The 19,657-nt window shown below is 37.5% G+C and overlaps 1 protein-coding gene across 1 annotated transcript in view; it reads left to right on the top strand.

Moving 5' to 3' along the window:
* Positions 1–19,657, top strand: part of LOC100852438 (anaphase-promoting complex subunit 5) — an 89,744-nt gene that overhangs the window by 13,427 nt on the left and 56,660 nt on the right. The window contains exon 4 of the mRNA XM_059741182.1: positions 6,660–6,909. Coding sequence (XP_059597165.1) covers positions 6,660–6,909 — 250 coding nt within the window. The remainder of the gene's footprint in view (positions 1–6,659; positions 6,910–19,657) is intronic.

Raw genomic sequence — 19,657 nt, 5'->3', positions numbered from 1 at the left:
CAGTTGCGCGGAGGTTAGAAAAATTGCAAAGAGATTTCCTTTGGGGAGGTGGAAATTTGGAGAGGAAAGTGCACTTAGTTAATTAGGAGATTGTTTGTACGGAGAAGGAAAAGGGGGGGCTTGGCTTAAGGAAGTTAGTCCCGTTGAACAAAGCTTTGTTGGGTAAATGGATATGAAGATTTGCTTGTGAAAAGGAAAATCTGTGAAAGCAAGTGCTTTTGGCGAAATATGGGCAAGAGTGTTTTGGTTGGAAGACCAAAAAGGTTAATGAGACGTTTGGAGTAGGGGTTTGGAAGGAGATTTTGAAGGAAAAAGGCTGGTGCTGGGAAAATATGGCGTTTACTGTTGGAAATGGCACCAAAATCAGATTTTGGACTGATCTTTGGTGCGGTTGTACAGTGCTGTCCCAAAGGTTCCCTCATCTATATGGCATGGCTGCTCATAGAAACGTCACGGTAGAAGAAATGTGGGATCATAATGTTGGTCAAGGAGGTTGGGATTTAAGGTTTATGAGGGATTTCAATGATTGGGAATTGGATATGGTAGGTAATTTGCTTTATGTCTTGAGGGGATATAAACCTACTTTAGAGGAAGATTCAGTCTATTGGAAAGGAGGAAGAAATGGGCAGTTTAAAGTCAAGGAAGCATACAATTTGGTGGTTAATACCGTTGCCACTAGCTTTCCGAAAAGTAAAATTTGGGTGGATAAAGTTCCAACTAAAATATTGTTTTTTACTTGGGAGCCACTTGGGGGAAGGTGCTTACGTTTGATAGGCTCCAGAAAAGAGGGTGGCAACTCCCGAACTGTTGTTTCTTGTGTGGTTGTGAAGAGGAATTTGTAAATCACATTCTCATACACTGTATAGTGGCAAAAGTCTTGTGGGATATGGTCTTTGCTTTGTTTGGTGTTTAGTGGGTCTTTCTAGAAACTGTAAAAGAGGTCTTATTGAGTTGGAGGGCCCTTTTGTAGGGGAAAAAAGGAAAAAGATATGAAAGTCTATCCTGTTGTACATTTTTTGGACGCTTTGGAAGGAAAGAAATAGACTAGCATTTAGGGGGGGAGTGATAGCAATTCAGAAATTAAAAAATTCTTTTGTCTGTAATTTATGGTGTTGGGCTAGATTGTATAGTGGAGAGAATTCGCTGTCCCTTATAGGCTTCTTGGAGTGGTTAGCCTCCAGATAAGGGTTGGTGGGGTTTTTTGCTTTCTTTTTGGTTGAGGCTTAGTTGGTTTGTATACTCCTTGTATACTTTGTGGCTTTTTGGCCTCTTTTTAATATATTCAGTGCTTATTTATCAAAAAAAAAAAAAATTGGAATTTTCTTATGAAGGTTTTGCATAAGATGGGCTTTGGGCCTTGGTGAATGGAGTGGATCTGGAGTTGTATCTTAACTGCCAAGTTCTCTGTTCTAGTCAATGGGGTTCCTGCAGGCTTCTTCTCAAGCACCAAGGGGCTGCGTCAAGGAGACCCTCTTTCTCCTTACCTTTTTGTGTTGGGAATGGAAGTGCTAAGTGCACTTTTAAGAAGGGCTGTGGATGGGGGGTTCATTTCAGGCTGTAAGCTTCGGGGGGGGGAGGTAGGATGGAGTTAAATGTGTCCCACCTTCTCTTTGCTGATGATACAATCATATTCTGTGAAGTAAGGAAAGAGAATCTAACTTTTTTGAGCTGGATTTTGGCTTAGTTTGAGGCTGCTTTCGGATTAAGGATCAATCTGGCCAAAAGTGAATTAATTCTGGTTGGAGAGGTGGAAGAGATTAAGGAAATGGTAGTGGAGCTAGGGTGTGGGGTGGGGTCTTTGCCCACTGTTTATTTGGGGCTGCCTTTAGGAGCCTATCACAAGACTCCTTCTATGTGGGATGGGGTGGAAGAGAGAATGAGGAGAAGACTAGCTTTGTGGAAAAGACAATATATCTCCAAAGGTGGGAGAATCACCCTTATTAAGAGCACACTGGCTAGCATGCCGATTTACTATTTGTCTCTTTTTCGAATGCCCAAGATTGTTGCAAAAAGGTTGGAAAAATTACAAAGAGACTTCCTTTGGGGAGGGGGAAGCTTGGAAAGGAGAGTCCATTTAATCAATTGGGAGGTGGTGTGCGCTTAAAAGGAGAAGGGGGGCCTAGGCTGAAGGAAGATTATCCTTCTGAACAAGGCCTTGCTGGGAAATGGGTTTGGAGATTTGCCATTGAAAAGGATAATCTTTGGAAGAAAGTGCTGTTGGTGAAATATGGCCAAGAGGGTCTTGGGTGGAGGACTAATGAGGTTCGTGGGGCGTATGGAGTGGGGGTTTGGAAGGAGATTCTGAAAGAGGCATGCTGGTGCTGGGATAACTTCCAGTTTAAAGTGGGTAAAGGGACTAAAATTAAGTTCTGGACTGATCATTGGTGTGGCAGTGCAACGCTGTCTCAAATCTTCCCCCAATTATTCTCTTTGACGGTCTAGAGGAATGCAACGGTTAATGAAGTGTGGGACTCTAGTTTTGGTCATGGAGGTTGGAACCTCAGATTCTCTAGAGACTTTAATGATTGGGAGTTGGATTTGATAGGTGAGTTGCTGAATTTGTTGAGGGACTATAGAGTATCTTCAGAGGAGGATTCGGTTTTTTGGAAAGGTGGGGGAGGTGGTATTTTTAGGGTTAAGGACGCTTATTTTCTGCTAGTCACCCCCAATGACTTCGCTTTCCCGAAGAAGAACATTTGGGTGGATAATGTTCCAACCAAAGCTGTTTTTTTTGCTTGGGAGGCCACTTAGGGGAAGATTCTTGCCCTGGATAGGCTTCAGAAGTGGGGGTGGCAGCTCCCCAACCGTTGTTTTTTGTGTGGTTGTGACGAAAAAACTGTAAATCACATTCTTTTACACTGTATAGTGGTTAGGGTCCTCTGGGAGATCATTCTCGCCTTGTTTGGGGTTCCGTGGGTGTTCCCAGAGACAGTTAAAGAGGTGTTATTCAGCTAAAAAGGCCCTTTTGTGGGGAAAAAAAGAAAAAAAATTTGGAATTCCATCCCGTTGTGTATTTTTTGGACGGTTTGGAAAGAGAGGAATAGGTTAGCTTTTAGGGGAGGGTTTTTAGCTATATAGAAGCTCAAAAATTCTTTTGTTTGTAATATTTGGAGTTGGGCTCGGGTGTACATTGGTGGGGAGTCCTTGTCTCTCGTATTCTTTTTGGAGTGGCTAGCGTCCACTTAAGGGCTGGTGAGGGTGTTTGTTTTTTGTGTCTTTTGGGTTAGGCTGCTGTGTATACTCCCTGTATGCCTTGTGGCTTTTTGCCTTTTAATCTATTGCTTGCTTATTGATAAAAAAAAAAAGAAGAAAAAAAAAAGGCACATTTGAAACTCAAAAGACACAGGGAATGAAGGAATGAATGGTGGCCAATTGATTGTCCACTCTTTGAGCATAAATTACATCTTTTAGGGTGAATAACCTTGTAAGACCTACAAAGTTCAAGAATATCATGAGCATTGACTTTAGGGGGTACCAATGATGCCAAAACATTCTCCATTTTCTTAGGCGAAAGCAAGCACATATTGATGTCAACAAAAAACTGATTGCATAAAACATAAGGTGGTTATGTCTCTTTAGGCCCTCAAAAAGTCAAAGTATCTTTGTTAGAGGTATTTACTGTTCAGGAACCTCAAACTTTTGAATTGGGATATTTATCAAAAAAAAAAAAAAAAAAAAACTTTTGAACTGGGATGCTGTGAAGCAGTGGATCAAAAGACAGCAACACCTTGATCAAAATGTTACCTCTCATGATAAAATTTGGCTGGATGATTGAGTGGATCCCAACTTTTCCTGAGTGTCTCTTGTTTTCCCCACGGTTCATAGCATCATATATCAGATAATATGAATTTTAAATATTCTTGGGATCTTTAGGAGTACACTACCTTTATCTCTTCTCATAACCATGGACTTATAGTGGACTGCTCTTATTTATGTGCCATCCATAGCATTTCTCGTCCCCCTCTTCCCTCTTTCTCTTTCTTCCTCTCTTTATCTCTCTCTTTCTCCTCTTTTAATGAGATATGTCTAATAAAATAGATTTCTAAATCCTAAATAGGTCTCAAATAATTAAATAATACTAACTTTGACCACAAACAAATGGATTTTTTTTTGGGTAATCAAGGAACCTTCCATGACCAAGTCCTTAGGACTCTCCATGGGGACCCAAACCTCAGTGTGTTGACCACCTCGCAAGAATTAACACTGACTAAATTCAGGGTATCATCAGTAGCAGAATTCAAACCTAGGGACCATGTGCCACTTCCCAATGTTCACCTTGACCAATTGAGCTATCTTGGCGGGTGACTATAAACCAATGGAATTTGAAAACTACCAAACTACCTTTCTTTACTTCCTTTTGCTCATTCTCATGATTGTCAATTGCCATAGTAAGAAAGGAAAGGAGATAGTGCATCTTGATGCCCCAAACACATGGAGGCTATGAACCTCATTTAGCCTCCCTATTAATCATCCTTGCAAGGTTCATAAACAGTAACAATTTCCCATCTCAACTCACAACCTTGCTTGCAAGCATATTGTCATGGAACTTTAATGCCTCTTTGATGAGGATTTTCAAAATTCCAACTCTATAGAAGTTGTTTTTGTGTTGTCTAATAATATGATCGATTAAAGAAGATAAAAGGAAAGGAAAGGCAAAAAAAAAAAAAAAAAGAGAGATAGATCTTGGGCAATCATACCCAAGGACAGAAATGTCGGGATAAATCATCGAAATATTGTCGATAAATTGAGTATCGAGGTGGACCGACACGATAATTCCATAGATATTTTAAATTATAGATTTTTCATTATTTTTTCCCATATTTCGCTGATTTTTCAGCAAAATTGTGATATTAGGCCAATATTTCCCGATATATTGGAAGTTTTTGATCATGTCACGGAAATTTTTTTAATTTCCCTCAAAATTCAGCTTGGTAGGTGGGCTTGGGCTTGATGAGCGGTATGGTTGTTCTAGATCACGTGTGATTTGTACCAAGAATTGGGGGCAACAAGCCTTAAATATAGGATTGCTTTCTTTTCCACTTCCTATGTGGGATTGGTTTTCAAATCTAAATAGAAAAACCACCTTTAAAGGTGCATACGGAAGGATTGAACTTCTGACCTTGATGATGGGAAGGCTCCCCTCTACCATTAGACCAAACGTGCTTTTTCCTATAAATGCAAATCAAATTATGTATATCTTTTACATATGATATATTATAAATTAATTAAAATAAAATTCTTATAAATAAGTTTTATATAATAATTAAATACAAGACAAATGTAAATCTATAAATAATATAATAATTAAATACAAAACAAATGTAAATCTATAAATAAATTATCAATGTTTTTAAATAAAAATAATCAATATTTTAAAATAAAAATAATCAATATTTTTTTTAAAAAATACTTATATATATCATCATTCTTTCATATAATTCAATATATCTAAATTAAATACATTAAATTTTTATATGTTATTAAATTCAATATATTATTGTCTAATGTTACAAGTGTATATATATATATATATATATATACACGCGTGTGTGTGTATACTTCTATATATGTATTATTATTTTTTAACATTTATTGAGTTTTTCTCAACATATTTATGAGTTTTTTTATCAATTTTATTTTCATCGATATTTTGTGTCAAAATATCCAACAATATTTCTTGATATATCCTAATATGTTCGTAAAATTGAGTTACCGATATATCCGTTAAAATCGATATTTTCATCCTTGATCATACCAAGGATTCTAGGCACTCACACCTAGAGTTTCCTAAGTAATTGCACTTGGGAAGAAGACAATCATACTCTCAAAGGAAGAGTAATAGATATGAAAACTTTTTATGTGTTGACTCTTATGACCTTCTTCCTTAATAGGACAACTTTCATAATTCCTTATCTTTCCTTGCAAAAATAAAAAAAGAGGAAATTAATATTATTTAGAAAATGAAGGAAATAGAAACTTGACAAAAATAAATTATGAACTTAAATAGACTTAACAAACTAAAACAAAAACAAAAAAACTAAAATAGAAACTTAATAAAAGATTCAACTTAATCTAAACTAACTATGGTAAGTTCTAAGAAGAATTTAACTCATCATTGGTTTTGCAAATTAAGGGTTGGGCATGGGAACTAGCTTTGAAACTTGACAAAAATAAATCACGAATTGAAATAGACTTAACAGTTATGCGTCACAAAAAAAATAAAAGAAAAAGAAGAAGAAGTGAAATTCTAATTGAATTGATCATACTTTCATAGGCAACAAAGCAATGTAGGTAGAATTTGAGCTTCTGATTGATGATCTATTAGGTGACTAACAAAAGTTTTAATCGTCTTTAGAAAAAGTTCTAATCTAGGTTTCATATTTGAAAATTGTGGTTTAACTTGAAGATATGGATGAGAAATTTATGTTTGCACATAACATCGATTTTCCCTTTCCTAGTTGGTTGTGAGTTTATATTTCCAGTTCTTTGGTTCTTTAATTGCATAGGCCAAAAATAAAAAAGAAAAAAAAAAAGAAAAAAAGGAAAAAACAAACCACATCCTCCATACTTTTACTTTTTATAAGTAGATGGACTAGGTGTATGTTTTATGCATTCCTTTTTCCTAGAAGATTGACATTTATTTCTGGAATTTGATGCAGGGCGTATGTCATCTGTTGACAAATATTGGGACATATTGTAAAGAAGCCCTCTCAAGCTGTCCTACTTATGAGTTGCCTCATTTAGATGACTCTAGTAATGAAGTTGAAGCCTTGTTGGTGTATGAAAACATGGATCTGGAGAATTTTGTTTTTGATAAAGTCACTGAAGAGACTGAAGCAAGAAAAATGGCTAGTGAAAAAGTTTCTTTTCACATTCATGCACCCAAAGCACTTTTTGGATTGATTGAAGGTATAATTACTAGTGTGCTATGTTGCAAAGTGTAATGTAGATGTTATAGAATCATATAGGCCCTTTGCCTCTTCAGTGGCATAAGTTTTCTCCATATTAACAGCTGTAGCATGTGTTTATGTATGTGCATACATACAATGTTTTGAAAAGCTAAAGACGGTCTTGAGGCATTTTGCCAAAATGAGGCAAGGTGTAAGCCTTGAAGCAAACAAGGCGTAAGCCTCAAATTAAGAAAATAAATAATAAATTATCAAATAAATCAGAAAAATACTGATTAAATCATATGAAAATTGAATAATAAAAATGTATAAACTTCGTAATGATAAGAGTAAGTATCTTGTCATTGTTAATTGTTTCTGATTTAGTTCCTTTTTCTTTCTTCTAAAATTTACCTCTTTCTCTCTCATATTTTTGTCATATAATTTTCAATATTATTGTTATTATCACTAGTAGGATCTTCTAAGGAATATAATTGTATCCATTTGCTATGTTATCCTCCTCTTCAGTGTTAACATCCTCCCATTCTTCTTTTTCTTTGTCTACCAATTGAAGTATTTTTTTTTTCAAATTTATGGAATTTAGGATAAATAAATATAAAAGAAGGATGAAAAATCTTCTAAAAAATACAACAAACTAATTAGAAATAATGTTTGAGGCCTCCAAAGTACTAAGTAAACCTATACAATAGTAAAATAACACATGGGAATATGCAAAAAACAACTCATAGTTCTAATATTAGAATAATTTCCTTTCAAGAGATTTCTCCTTGCTAACTCACACCTTTCGATCTACACTGAAAAACAATTGAGTTGGACCACATTAAGGGGAATGCCCTTAAATGTTGTGGTGCTAGAGGCCCAAAAGGAAGCAAAGAAATGAATGATATCCCATAGAGCCTTTGAAGTTGTTGCTTTGTCCTAAAAAATCCTAACATTTCTTTCCCGACAAACAACCTAAATCAAAGCGACACAAGTCATTTTCCAAAGAACCTTGCCTCTAATGGAGCTTCCCAATCTCTTATATGAGATGATCATCCTATCGCAAATACTTACAGGAGGAACCAAGTCCAAATTGTAGTGGTATTTTTTTCTTATCTATCAATAATAAGATAATGATTGTATATTAGATCAACTAATAGGATGGTCAACAATTCCCTTATTTTTTCTTCTTAATTGCCCATTTTTCCTTCCATTTGAAAGGTTAATTGGAAGGCAACTAAGCTTTGATTCCATATAAGCTTTCTAAAGTTGGGTGTTTTCTCTTTTGCTCAGTTTTTGTTTTAGTGGGAAGGACCTCTCATCCTTCTCTTGTTTTCTTCTTTTTCTCTTGTATCTTTTCTTCTTTTAATATAAATTTCTTCGTTTCTGATAAAAAAAAAAAATGAGCTTTAACCAAGTTGAGACCCAATACAAAACTCATGAAGTCCATATCAAAAGTCCACAATAGCATAGATGATAGAACACATAATAAAATTGAATATTAAGGTTTGATATTCAAAAGCCTTGTATAAAATATATACCCAAAGTGCTTATAAAAAAATGAAATAAATAAAATATATATCAAAAGCTTATAAAGGCTTAAAACCCTTTGGATATTTGAGGTTTAGGCCTTAATAGCCTTGAGGATATACCTTAAAGCTATAGGCCTCAGGAGGTTGAGACTTAAACCTCAATTATCGAAATTGAGGCTATGACTTCAAGGCTAATTTGTAAAGGCGAGCCTCAAGGCGTTAGCCTCAATAGCTGTTTAAAACACTGTGCACATATATGTATTAAAATGTCACAATCATTGGTTGGTTATAACTATAACATAAATTTTGTGCCCTTGTTCCTTGAGGAATGCTTTGACGTTGTTCTAATTGCTATAACTTCTTTGTGGGACTAATGATTTATGTTTTTAATATTGAACTATGGATCATTATCTTTAAATTGGATTGAATATTAGGATCTTGTTTAAGAGTTGATTCAAGGAAATACTATTGGGAGAAAAGAACTTGAATTTATCAAATGGGACTTACTAATGAATGAATAATATTGATCATCTTGATATAATGTTTGTTTATGACATAGTTTAAAAAGCACAAGGCGCACCGAATTCACAAAAGTCTCTTAAGGCTTAGGCACAAGGTACATTATAAGGTGAGTATTTGAGCGAAGTGAAACACGACATAGGATGCATATCAATTCTGTAAAATATGATTCAAAATCCAGTCAAAGTAACAAACATTTAAAAGATGCATTCAACAAAAAGGTAATGAGATTATATAAATTTCAATATACAATTAGAAAAACAAAAAGGTAATGAAATTATATAAATTTCAATATACAATTAGAAATTTTGAAAATTGAAGTGTTTAAAAAGAAAATGTAAAATAGATGAGGTATGCCTTTTCAACAAGGTGCATGCCTTGGCAAGTAAGGTGCTATAACTAGGGAGTGGTTGTTCCTTGGGCCTAGCCACTCTTTAAGCATGCCATTAACAACTATGGATGATTGTCATTTCCATTAGATTAGTTAGGTGAATAGTTCTAACAAGGTAAGTTATGAAATAGTTTATGCTCTCAACCTATGTAATTAATCAGACATTAAGCTAGAGTAATGCTTTTAATGGTTATGATGATTGTTAGAAGTGGGTGCTGTATCTAAATTACAAAAGGGATATTAGAAATGATCATTGGCGGAGATCATATCATTCTCATTTGTTACAAAATAACTTTTGATTATGATTTTGTCATGATGATGATTATATTAATTATGATTTGTGAATATAATGCAATTATGATTTTGACTTTGATGGAAATGATATTCTCCATTCTCCATTATGAAAGTGCTGAAAGGGTAACATAGCCGAAAGAGAAATTTACAAATGGAGAGGAAGACGTTGAAGGTCTTGGTGGAGAGGAAGACTTTCTTGATTAGGTTGGAAGGCGAGCAAGGAGGCGAGTGGTGTTCAATGACAGAGATAAGTAGAGGCTTTGTTTTTTGCATTAGGTTTTGAAAAGGAAGCAGTTGGGTGGATGGTTGAATATTTGACGAAAGCCATAGCATTGAAGAGTCACATGGGTTTCAACAGAAAATTCAGGGGAAAATGCAGGGTCCATCTGATGGAAGTTGGTTTCAACAACCATGGAAGGTTCATAAGGATCTCGGAGTTTGCTACCAACAAAATCTTCCGTTCTGATCATTCCTGAGGGCGACAAGGGCAGAGGTTGGGAGAATATTAAAAAAGCGCTGTCTTCAATGTTGGTGGTCCCCTATCCGAATGCAGTAGTAAAAGGAAGGAATATTAGAGGGGGAAAGCTGGCCTCACAATAACGTGGGCTCTATGCATAGATCCTATGCGAAGGCAGTCAGTGATGAAGGACCAAGAGGAGGTGGTCTAGTTCCAGTTGGGAGGTGGGCGCGAGCTGTGGTACGTGAAAGCAAGTTTGACAGAGAGAATTGGGCTGAGGTTGGAAGATCGGTGGCGAGAAGCTTAGGGAAGAAAGGCGTTGTAACGATTGTACCCATTTTAGCTGGAAATGGTGTATTTTTTGTTGAAACAATTGAGGAAGCTATATTTCTCCATGATTTGAGGAATTTAAAGGTTGGGGAAAGGAACATAATCCAGTTGCGAAGATGGTCGCTGAAGGAAAATGCGGAAATAGATGGGAAGTTTAGAGAAGGCTGGATCGAATTACGGGGGTTGCCATTTCACCTATGGTCGGAGGTACACCTGAAGAAGATTGTGGAGCAATGAGGGACGGTAAATGAAATTGATTGGCGAACATTGAAACTGTTCGATCTTAGTAGGGCGAGGTTAAAGATCGCAATGAAGGATAGGGCAATCCTTCCAGCTCTGTTAGAGGTGACTGATGGGGATTGGGTGTTTATAGTCGTCATCGTAGTGGTCGGAGATGAAGAAAGACGAAGAGGTAGTGAAAAGGGTGAGCTGACTCGGGTGGCTATCGCTTCTCACTTGGGGACAGGTGGAGGAAGACGAGGGGAGAGAGGCAGATCAACGGCGGGGGGAAGATATCGTGTCGGGGAAGATAGCAGACAAAGGAAGGAGGGAGAAAGGGGTAAGGCTGTGCTTACCTCAGTCGACAAACGTGGCAAGGGCTGCCAGCTCCCATCGCAGTCTCGTTTGAATTCAAATAAGACAGCAGATGGGCTAGACGGGATTGAAGAAGTGGGAGGAGATTGGGCCGGAGAAGACGAGGCCATCGCCGATGTGGGCTGTCGGGCCTGTGAGAGGAAGACCCAGTCACTGTCAAAGCCTGGTCCAAGAGTAGCTATAATGGGCTGCAAGCTTAAAGGCCTGCTGGGGTTGGGCCTAAGCCCAGAAGAGTTTATCCCAGTTGAGACAGTGGCGTCGTTATGCAAGGAAGAAGACTCATCTGCAAACGAAAAGGGGAAAACAGCTCCTGGACTCCTGGAGGTTCAGTCGAGCAGGTTTGTGAAGAAGAAGGTGTTGTACGGTTCAAGGAAGCTGTGGTCAACCTTCTTTCCCCCAAGCTCTGAGCACGGACAGGGAATCGGGTGTTGCAGCGAGCCCATTTTGCGCCGAAAGATCAAGGCGGACAGCGAAGAGGACCCAAAGGCAGAGGCTTCAGGTGCCGAATCTTAGGCAAAAAGAGGATTAAGTGCAAGCCCTCTCTTTTCTCGTCGATTTCCAAGGTTTTGTAAGAAGAATTTAAGGGAAGGGGCTTCGTCGCCGAGAAATGAAGCGGATCTGAACAATTTTTCATCCGACGAAGACATGGAAGGATTTTTGGGCCGAGTGGGGTCTGATCCTTGTGGCTCAATAGTCATGGTTATGCCTTCTACGTCAGAAACCAGAGGTAAAGGGCCTAGCTTGTTGGAGAATTGTGGTTCGATGGTTGCGGAAAATCTGGAGGTAACGCCATCACTTTTTCAATCTCCCCAGCCATATATATCTCCTTCTAGTGGCTTCACTTATTTCCTCATGAATCCTTCTGTCCCCATTCTGAGTCCTTCTACCCCCATGCTTCCCAGTTCAGTTTCTCAACCTCAGGTTCCTATGAAAAATCGAGTAAATTCTGAATTTTTTTTCAAAAAAGTCAACGATGCTTATGTAGGTCAAACTTCTGTTGATATCCCTAATTTAGAAATGGAGGCGATCCAGCCAACTTGTCCATACCAGATGTTCGAGAGTGTCAACCCTCTTTCATCTAATCTAAGATCGCCTATCAAGGACTCCAGTATGGTTGCAGTTAACCAGGGAGGTATTGCGGGCTCTCCTTCGGGCGAGTTCCAAATAGAAGGACTGTCCCCTAGGAAAATGGAAAAAGTACGTGAGGTTTTAAAGACTCTGGATATCAAGGTATATTCCAGGAGGAAGAACAGATGCTCCACAGGATTGTGAGACTAGTTGGATTTGGTTCGGAGATCAGGGTCAGTGAGTTTTCACATGAAGATAATCAGTTGGAATACTAGGGGTTTGGGTTTAAAGAAAAAGAGAAGGGTGGTTAAAGATTTTCTGAGATCAGAAAAACCGGATGTAGTGATGATTCAGGAAACAAAAAAGGCGGAGTGTGATAGAAGGTTCGTGGGTAGTGTTTGGACAACTAGAAATAAAGATGGGCAGCCCTTCTGACCAGTGGGGCTTCGGGTGGGATTTTGATCATATGGGACTCTAAAAAATTGCGTAGGGAGGAGGTAGTGTTAGGTTCTTTTTCGGTCTCAATCAAGTTCGCACTGGACGGATGCGAATCATTATGGCTATCTGCAGTTTATGGCCCAAACAACTCAGCTCTCAGGAAGGATTTTTGGGTGGAGCTTTCAGACATTGTTGGGCTTTCTTCTCCCGCGTTGGTGTGTGGGCGGCGATTTTAATGTCATAAGGAGAAGTTCAGAAAAATTGGGAGGTTTTAGATTAACCCCAAGTATGAAGGATTTTGATGATTTCATAAGAGATTGCGAATTGATAGATTCACCTTTAAGGAGCGCACCATTTACTTGGTCAAACATGCAAGAGCATCTAGTATGCAAGAGATTAGATCGTTTCCTGTACTCAAATGAGTGGGAACAAGTATTTCCTCAAAGTCTTCAAGGAGTTCTTCCAAGATGGACATCGGATCATTGGCTGATTGTCTTGGAAACCAATCCGTTCAAGTGGGGACCAACGCCGTTCAGGTTTGAGAATATGTGGTTGCAACATCCTAGTTTTAAGGAGAGTTTTGGAAGTTGGTGGAGAGAGTTTCAAGGAAATGGGTGGGAAGGGCACAAGTTCATGAGGAAATTACAGTTCGTTAAAGCCAAATTGAAAGAGTGGAATAAGGCTTCTTTTGGAGAGCTAAGTAAAAGGAAAAAAGATATCTTATCTGATTTAGCTAATTTTGATACCTTGGAGCAAGAAGGGGGCCTATCCCATGCACTTTTAGTCCAGAGAGCTTTAAAAAAAGGGGAGCTAGAGGAGTTGATTTTGAGGGAAGAAATACATTGGAGACAAAAAACTAGGGTGAAATGGGTAAAAGAAGGGGATTGTAACTCAAAATTTTTTCATAAAGTGGCCATTGGCAGGCAAAATAGGAAATTTATCAAGGAGTTGGAAAATGAAAGTGGCCTAATGTTGAATAATTCAGAGAGCATCAAAGAGGAGATATTAAGGTATTTCGAAAAGCTCTACGCGAGTCCTTCTGGAGAACCTTGGAGAGTGGAAGGCTTAGATTGTTCCCCTATTTCTGGTGAGAGTGCGTCTAGGTTGGAATCCCCCTTTACTGAAGAAGAGATTTCTAAGGCCATTTTTCAGTTGGATAGGGATAAGGCTCCGGGGCCGGATGGCTTTACCATTGCAGTGTTTCAAGATTGTTGGGAAGTGATAAAGGAGGATCTAGTGAGAGTATTTGCAGAATTTCATAGGAGCGGAATTATCAATCAAAGCACCAACGCTTCCTTTATAGTTCTGTTACCCAAAAAAGGCATGTCAAAGAGAATCTCAGACTATAGACCTATTAGCTTGATCACTAGTCTTTACAAGATAATAGCCAAAGTGTTAGCAGGGCGTCTAAGAGGGGTACTTCATGAAACCATCCATTCTACTCAAGGAGCCTTCGTTCAAGGGAGACAAATTTTGGATGCAATTCTCATAGCCAATGAGATAGTGGATGAGAAAAGAAGATCAGGGGAGGAAGGAGTTGTATTCAAAATTGACTTTGAAAAGGCTTATGACCACGTGAGTTGGGATTTTTTGGATCATGTGTTGGAGATGAAGGGGTTTAGTCCTAGATGGAGGAAATGGATGAGAGGTTGCTTGTCCTCGATTTCTTTTGCAGTCCTAGTGAACGGTAATGCGAAAGGGTGGGTTAAGGCATCTAGAGGTTTAAGACAAGGCGACCCTTCATCCCTTTTTTTGTTCACTATAGTGGCAGATGTATTGAGTAGGATGTTATTGAGAGCTGAGGAGAGAAACGTCTTGGAGGGTTTCAGGGTGGGTAGGAACAGAATAAGGGTATCCCATTTACAATTTGCAGATGATACCATTTTCTTTTCTAGTACTCGAGAAGAGGATATGTTGACCCTTAAGAATGTTTTGCTAGTGTTTGGGCATATTTCCGGGTTGAAAGTTAATCTTGACAAAAGCAATATCTATGACATTAATCTTGAACAGAATCATCTTTCTAGGTTGGTCGAGATGCTTGACTGCAAGGCTTCTGGGTGGCCTATACTTTACCTGGGTCTTCCTCTGGGAGGGAATCCTAAGGCGTGTGGTTTTTGGGATCCTGTATAGAGAGGATATCAAGGAGATTAGATGGGTGGCAAAAGACGTATTTATCTTTTGGAGGCAGGATAACCCTCATTCGATCTTGTCTCACCCATATGCTATGTTACTTTCTCTCCTTGTTTAAGATTCCCGCCTCAGTGGCAGCAAAAATTGAGAGATTGCAAAGAGATTTTTTATAGTCAGGCGTAGGGGAAGGCAAAAGAGATCATTTGGTTAGTTAGGACGTAATGTGTAAGCCGAAATCGAGAGGAGGATTGGGTTTTGGAAAGATTTCTGTAAGGAATGTCGCTCTCTTAGGGAAGTGGTTGTGGGGATATCTTAGGGAGGGTTCAGCTCTGTGGCATCAGGTTATTCTAAGCATTTATGGATCACACTCCAATGGCTGGGATGTCAACAATATAGTTAGATGGTCACATCGTTGTCCTTGGAAGGCCATTGCACTGGTCTTCCAAGAGTTTTCCAAGTTTACTCGGTTTGTGGTAGGTGATGGGGATAGAATTCGGTTCTGGGAAGACTTGTGGTGGGGGGATCAACCTTTGGGAGTCCAATATCCAAGATTACTTAGTGTAGTCACGGATAAAAATGCTCCTATTTCATCAATCCTTGGATATACCCGCCCTTTCTCTTGGAATTTCAACTTTCGTGGAAATCTTTCTGATTCTGAGATAGAAGATTTAGAAGGCCTTATGTGGTCTCTTGATCGTCTACACATATCACCTTTGGTTCCAGATAAGAGATCCTGGTCTTTATCTCCTTCAGGATTTTTCACAGTCAAATCTTTTTTTTGGCCTTATCTCAATATTCTGAGTCGCCTCCAGTTTTCCCTACCAAGTTTGTCTGGAATTCTCAAGTCCCCTTCAAAGTCAAGTCCTTTGTCTGGTTGGTGGCTCACAAGAAGGTTAATACTAATGACTTGCTACAATTGAGAAGACCCCATAAAGCACTTAGTCCCGACATATGTAAAATGTGCATGAAGCATGGAGAAACAGTTGATCACCTTTTCCTCCATTGCTCTTTGACGATGGGATTGTGGCACAGATTATTTCATTTAGCAAAGACGGATTGGGTTCCCCCAAAGAACATATCTGACATGTTATCTACTAATTTTAATGGTTTTGGATTTTCTAAGAGAGGGATTGTTTTATGGCAAGACACGTGCATCGCGTTAATGTGGGTGGTGTGGCGGGAAAGAAATGCAAGGATTTTTGAGGATAAAGCAAAGAATTCAGAGTATCTTTGGAATTCTATTCGTTTTCTTGTTTCTCTTTGGGCTTTTTATTCTAAGGTTTTTAAGGGGATACTTCTTAACGTGTTACAACTTGATTGGTTAGCGGTGTGTAACTAGAGTGTTTGCTTGTTCTCTCTTTGTATTTTCTTATATTTGATTACTTGTAGTCTTGTTTTTCTTTGGTGGGAGGATTCCTTATCCTTCTATTGTATCTCATTTTTATCAATATATTCCTTTGTTGTTTCCTATAAAAAAAAAAAAATTATGAAAGTGCTGAATTAGAAGGAATAAAAAGAATGAAGTTCTTCCTTGATTTTCAATTTGTATAAACCCACATATTTATACCCATATTCTAAGAAAAAAAATGGAAACCTTTTTAACTTAATTATACCAAATCCCCTTGATTACGGGATTGTCTTGATTGTCTCCTTAATTACAAAATTATACAGTTATAATCTTTCCTAATTACATTCTTCCACACTTCCCCTTAAGCTGGTGAATAAATGTTTTTCTTTCCCAACTTGGATACACTTGCTTGAAACACTGTATTGCTTAAACCTTTGGTGAACATATTTGCAAGTTGGTGGTCAGTAGATATATAAGGAGTATAATTCAATCCATTATCTAGTTTCTCCTTAATGAAATGCCTTTTTATCTCTATGTGCTTTGTTTGATCATGTTGCATTGAATTATGTACAATATCGATCACGGATTTGTTGTCGTAGTAAAGTCTCATTGAGCCATCCTCTTTAATCTTCAAATTTTCCAAAATGATCTTCAACCATAGCAGTTCACAAATTCCTTGAGCCATTGTGCGAAATTTTGCTTCTGCACTAGATTTAGCCACCGAACTTTGTTTTTTACTTCTCCATGTCACTAGATTCCGACCAAAAAGGGTACAATATCCGGTGGTTGATCTTTCGTCAACCACAAATCCAATATGATTTACGTTTGTGTATGCTTTAAGTACAAGCTCTGAGCTTCGCTTAAATAGGATGCCTTTTCCTGAATACCCTTCAAGATACTGTAGCCCTCTGTTAGTAACTTGTAGATGAACCTTTTTTGAACTGTGCATGAATTGACTAATCACACTTATAACATATGCTATATTTGGTTTTGTGTGAGAGGGATAAATGAGTCTCCCTACCAGATGTTGATACATCTATTTATCTACAACAACATCTATTGGTGTGCTTGTTGGCCTACATGCCAACTTCCTAGTTTCCTTGAGAAAATCTGTTACATATTTTTGTTGAGAAATGAAAATTCCTTGCTTAGAATGTGCAACCTTGATTCCTAGGAAGTATTTCAACCTTCCTAACTCTTTAATCTCAAATTCCTTGGTCAAACATTGTCTTAAAGTTTGTCTCTTCTTTTCATTATTTCCTATCATGATGATGTCTTCTGCATACACCAGAAGAGCTGTAACTCCCCCAAAATTTGAATGCTCAACGAACAATATATGATTTCCTTGACTTTGTTTGTATCCCATGTTTTTCATCACTCTGACGAACCTTCCAAACCACACCCTTACAGACTATTTCAACCTGTATAGAGTTGTTGTTGTTTTTTTTTTTTTTTTTTTTTTCAGTTTATACACCTTTTGGTGCTTAAGTTACTTCCAAATTTGGGAGGGACTTCTATATAGATCTCTTCTTTCAGGTCTCTATTTAGAAATGTATTTTTTATGTCGAATTGTTATAGATCCCAATTATAATTTGTTGCCAATGATAACAAAATTCTAACTGTGTACATCTTTGAAATTGGGTAAATGCCTCTATATAATTCATGCTATATGTCTGAGTGTATCATTTGGCCACCAATCTCATTTTGTACCTTTTTAACGACCCATCCGCTCTATACTTAACAGTATAAACCCATTTACATCTCACTAGCTTTTTTCCTACAAGCAAATACCAACTCTCAAGTTTTATTCTTCTCCAAGGCCTCCATTTTTGCATTTATGACTTGTTTCTAATTTTCATTTGATAGAGCCTCAGATAGAATGGTAGGAATATGAATATTGTTCGAACTTGTAAGAAAACTTTTATAGGATGGAAACGACTTTTCGAATGATACAACATGGGAAAGTGGATACAAAGGACGTTTAGTGCATTCCCTCATGCCCTTTTTAATAATTAGGGGGTTATGATCTATGGGTTTTTCAAACTAAAGTTTTGATTCAGTTTGTAAGGATGAGAAATTGTTACCTTATTTCTAGAAGCTGGTTTAAATTCTTGGACATGTATAAGTTTAGGGACTACAACCTTTTTCCTTGAGTGCACTTTGCCAATCATTTGATCCTTAGGAGCACCAGTCGTTCGATTTTGAAGAGTAACTATGAGCTTAATGGATGACTTGAGTTCAGAGAAGGAGGGTATAGATATTGGATCAGATGCTTTGGGAAGGTTAATGAGAAAGGGATCAATGAAACAAGAATCTTGATCTTTATTTTCTTGAATGGAATTCTCCCCTTGAAGATACGGAGTGAGAAAATAAGACTCATTTTCATTGAAAGTAACATGGGCAAAGATAAAAAATTGTTTGGATGGTGGACGATATGCTTATATCCCTTTTGAGTTGAAGAATATCCCATAAAATTACATTTGACTACTCTTGGATCCAATTTTCCATTATTTTAACTATGAACATGCACCAAGAATGCACATCCAAATATTTTAGGAATGAGATGGTTTGTGGTTCTCATATTAGGATAAAAGGTCCTAAGACTTTTGAAAGCTATGATTCTGGAAGGTAATTGGTTTATGAGATCTGTGACGGTTAGGATGACTTCCCCTAATAAGATTTAGGCACATGTTTTTGGGATAAAAATGCTTGTGTTGTATCAAGGAGGTGACCATTTTTCTTCTTAGCAACTTCATTTTATTGTGGGGTGTTTATTCACGATGACTCATGAATTATTACTTCATGTTGAAAATATGGAGTTAGAACTTGATTGAAATAATCTTATGTGTTGTAAAATTGAAACCTCTTGATTTTGACACAAGATTGGTTTTTTATCATGTTGTGGAAATTTGGGAGAATAAAACTCACATTGGATTTGTGTTTAACTAAGAAGACCCAAAAAACTCTAGTACAATCATCGATGAAAGACACAAACTAGTGTGCCCTAAATATATTAGGGACAGTGAAAGGACCCTAAATATCATTATGAACTAGATGAAAATTGATCTGAACTTCTTTTATTATTAGTTTTAAAGGTTGTACGCTTGTGTTTGGCTAGTTCGCATACATCACAATGAAAACTCTCAACACCTAATCTCCTAAATAGAGTAGGAAATAAGATCTTAAGAGTTCTGAAGGACGGATGTCTAAGCCTATGGTAATGAAGCCAAATTTTTTCTTTATTGAAAAGGTGGTGCTAAAAAAGAAAAGATATGAATGATTCGCTTGGTGTCTTAAGGTAGTATAGTTTGTTTCGTTCCTTTTCAAGTTTGATCATCTTTCCCAAATCTTGGTCTTAAAATACATAATGAGTAGGGTAAAAAATTACGTTGCAACCCAAATCTTTTGTAAGCTTTTGTATAGAGACAACATTAATAGACAACTTTGGAACATAAAACACATTTCTAAGTGTGAGTGTAGGATTAATTTGGACATTTCCTATAGTTGCTATGCTGGTTAATGAACCATCAATTGTAGCTATTTTCCTATTGCTTGGATAAGGGTTATAGTTATTAATTGGTGTGATGAATGAGTCATGTGATTTGTGACACCTAAATCTATAACCTATGAATTGGTAAAGGTTTCATCTGACACTTTTAATCCAATGGA

The sequence above is a fragment of the Vitis vinifera genome, chromosome 12 (genome assembly GCF_030704535.1).
Source record: "Vitis vinifera cultivar Pinot Noir 40024 chromosome 12, ASM3070453v1".
NCBI lineage: Eukaryota > Viridiplantae > Streptophyta > Magnoliopsida > Vitales > Vitaceae > Vitis > Vitis vinifera.
Note: the sequence above shows the minus strand (reverse complement) of the source record. Positions and strands in the feature narration are given on the sequence as shown.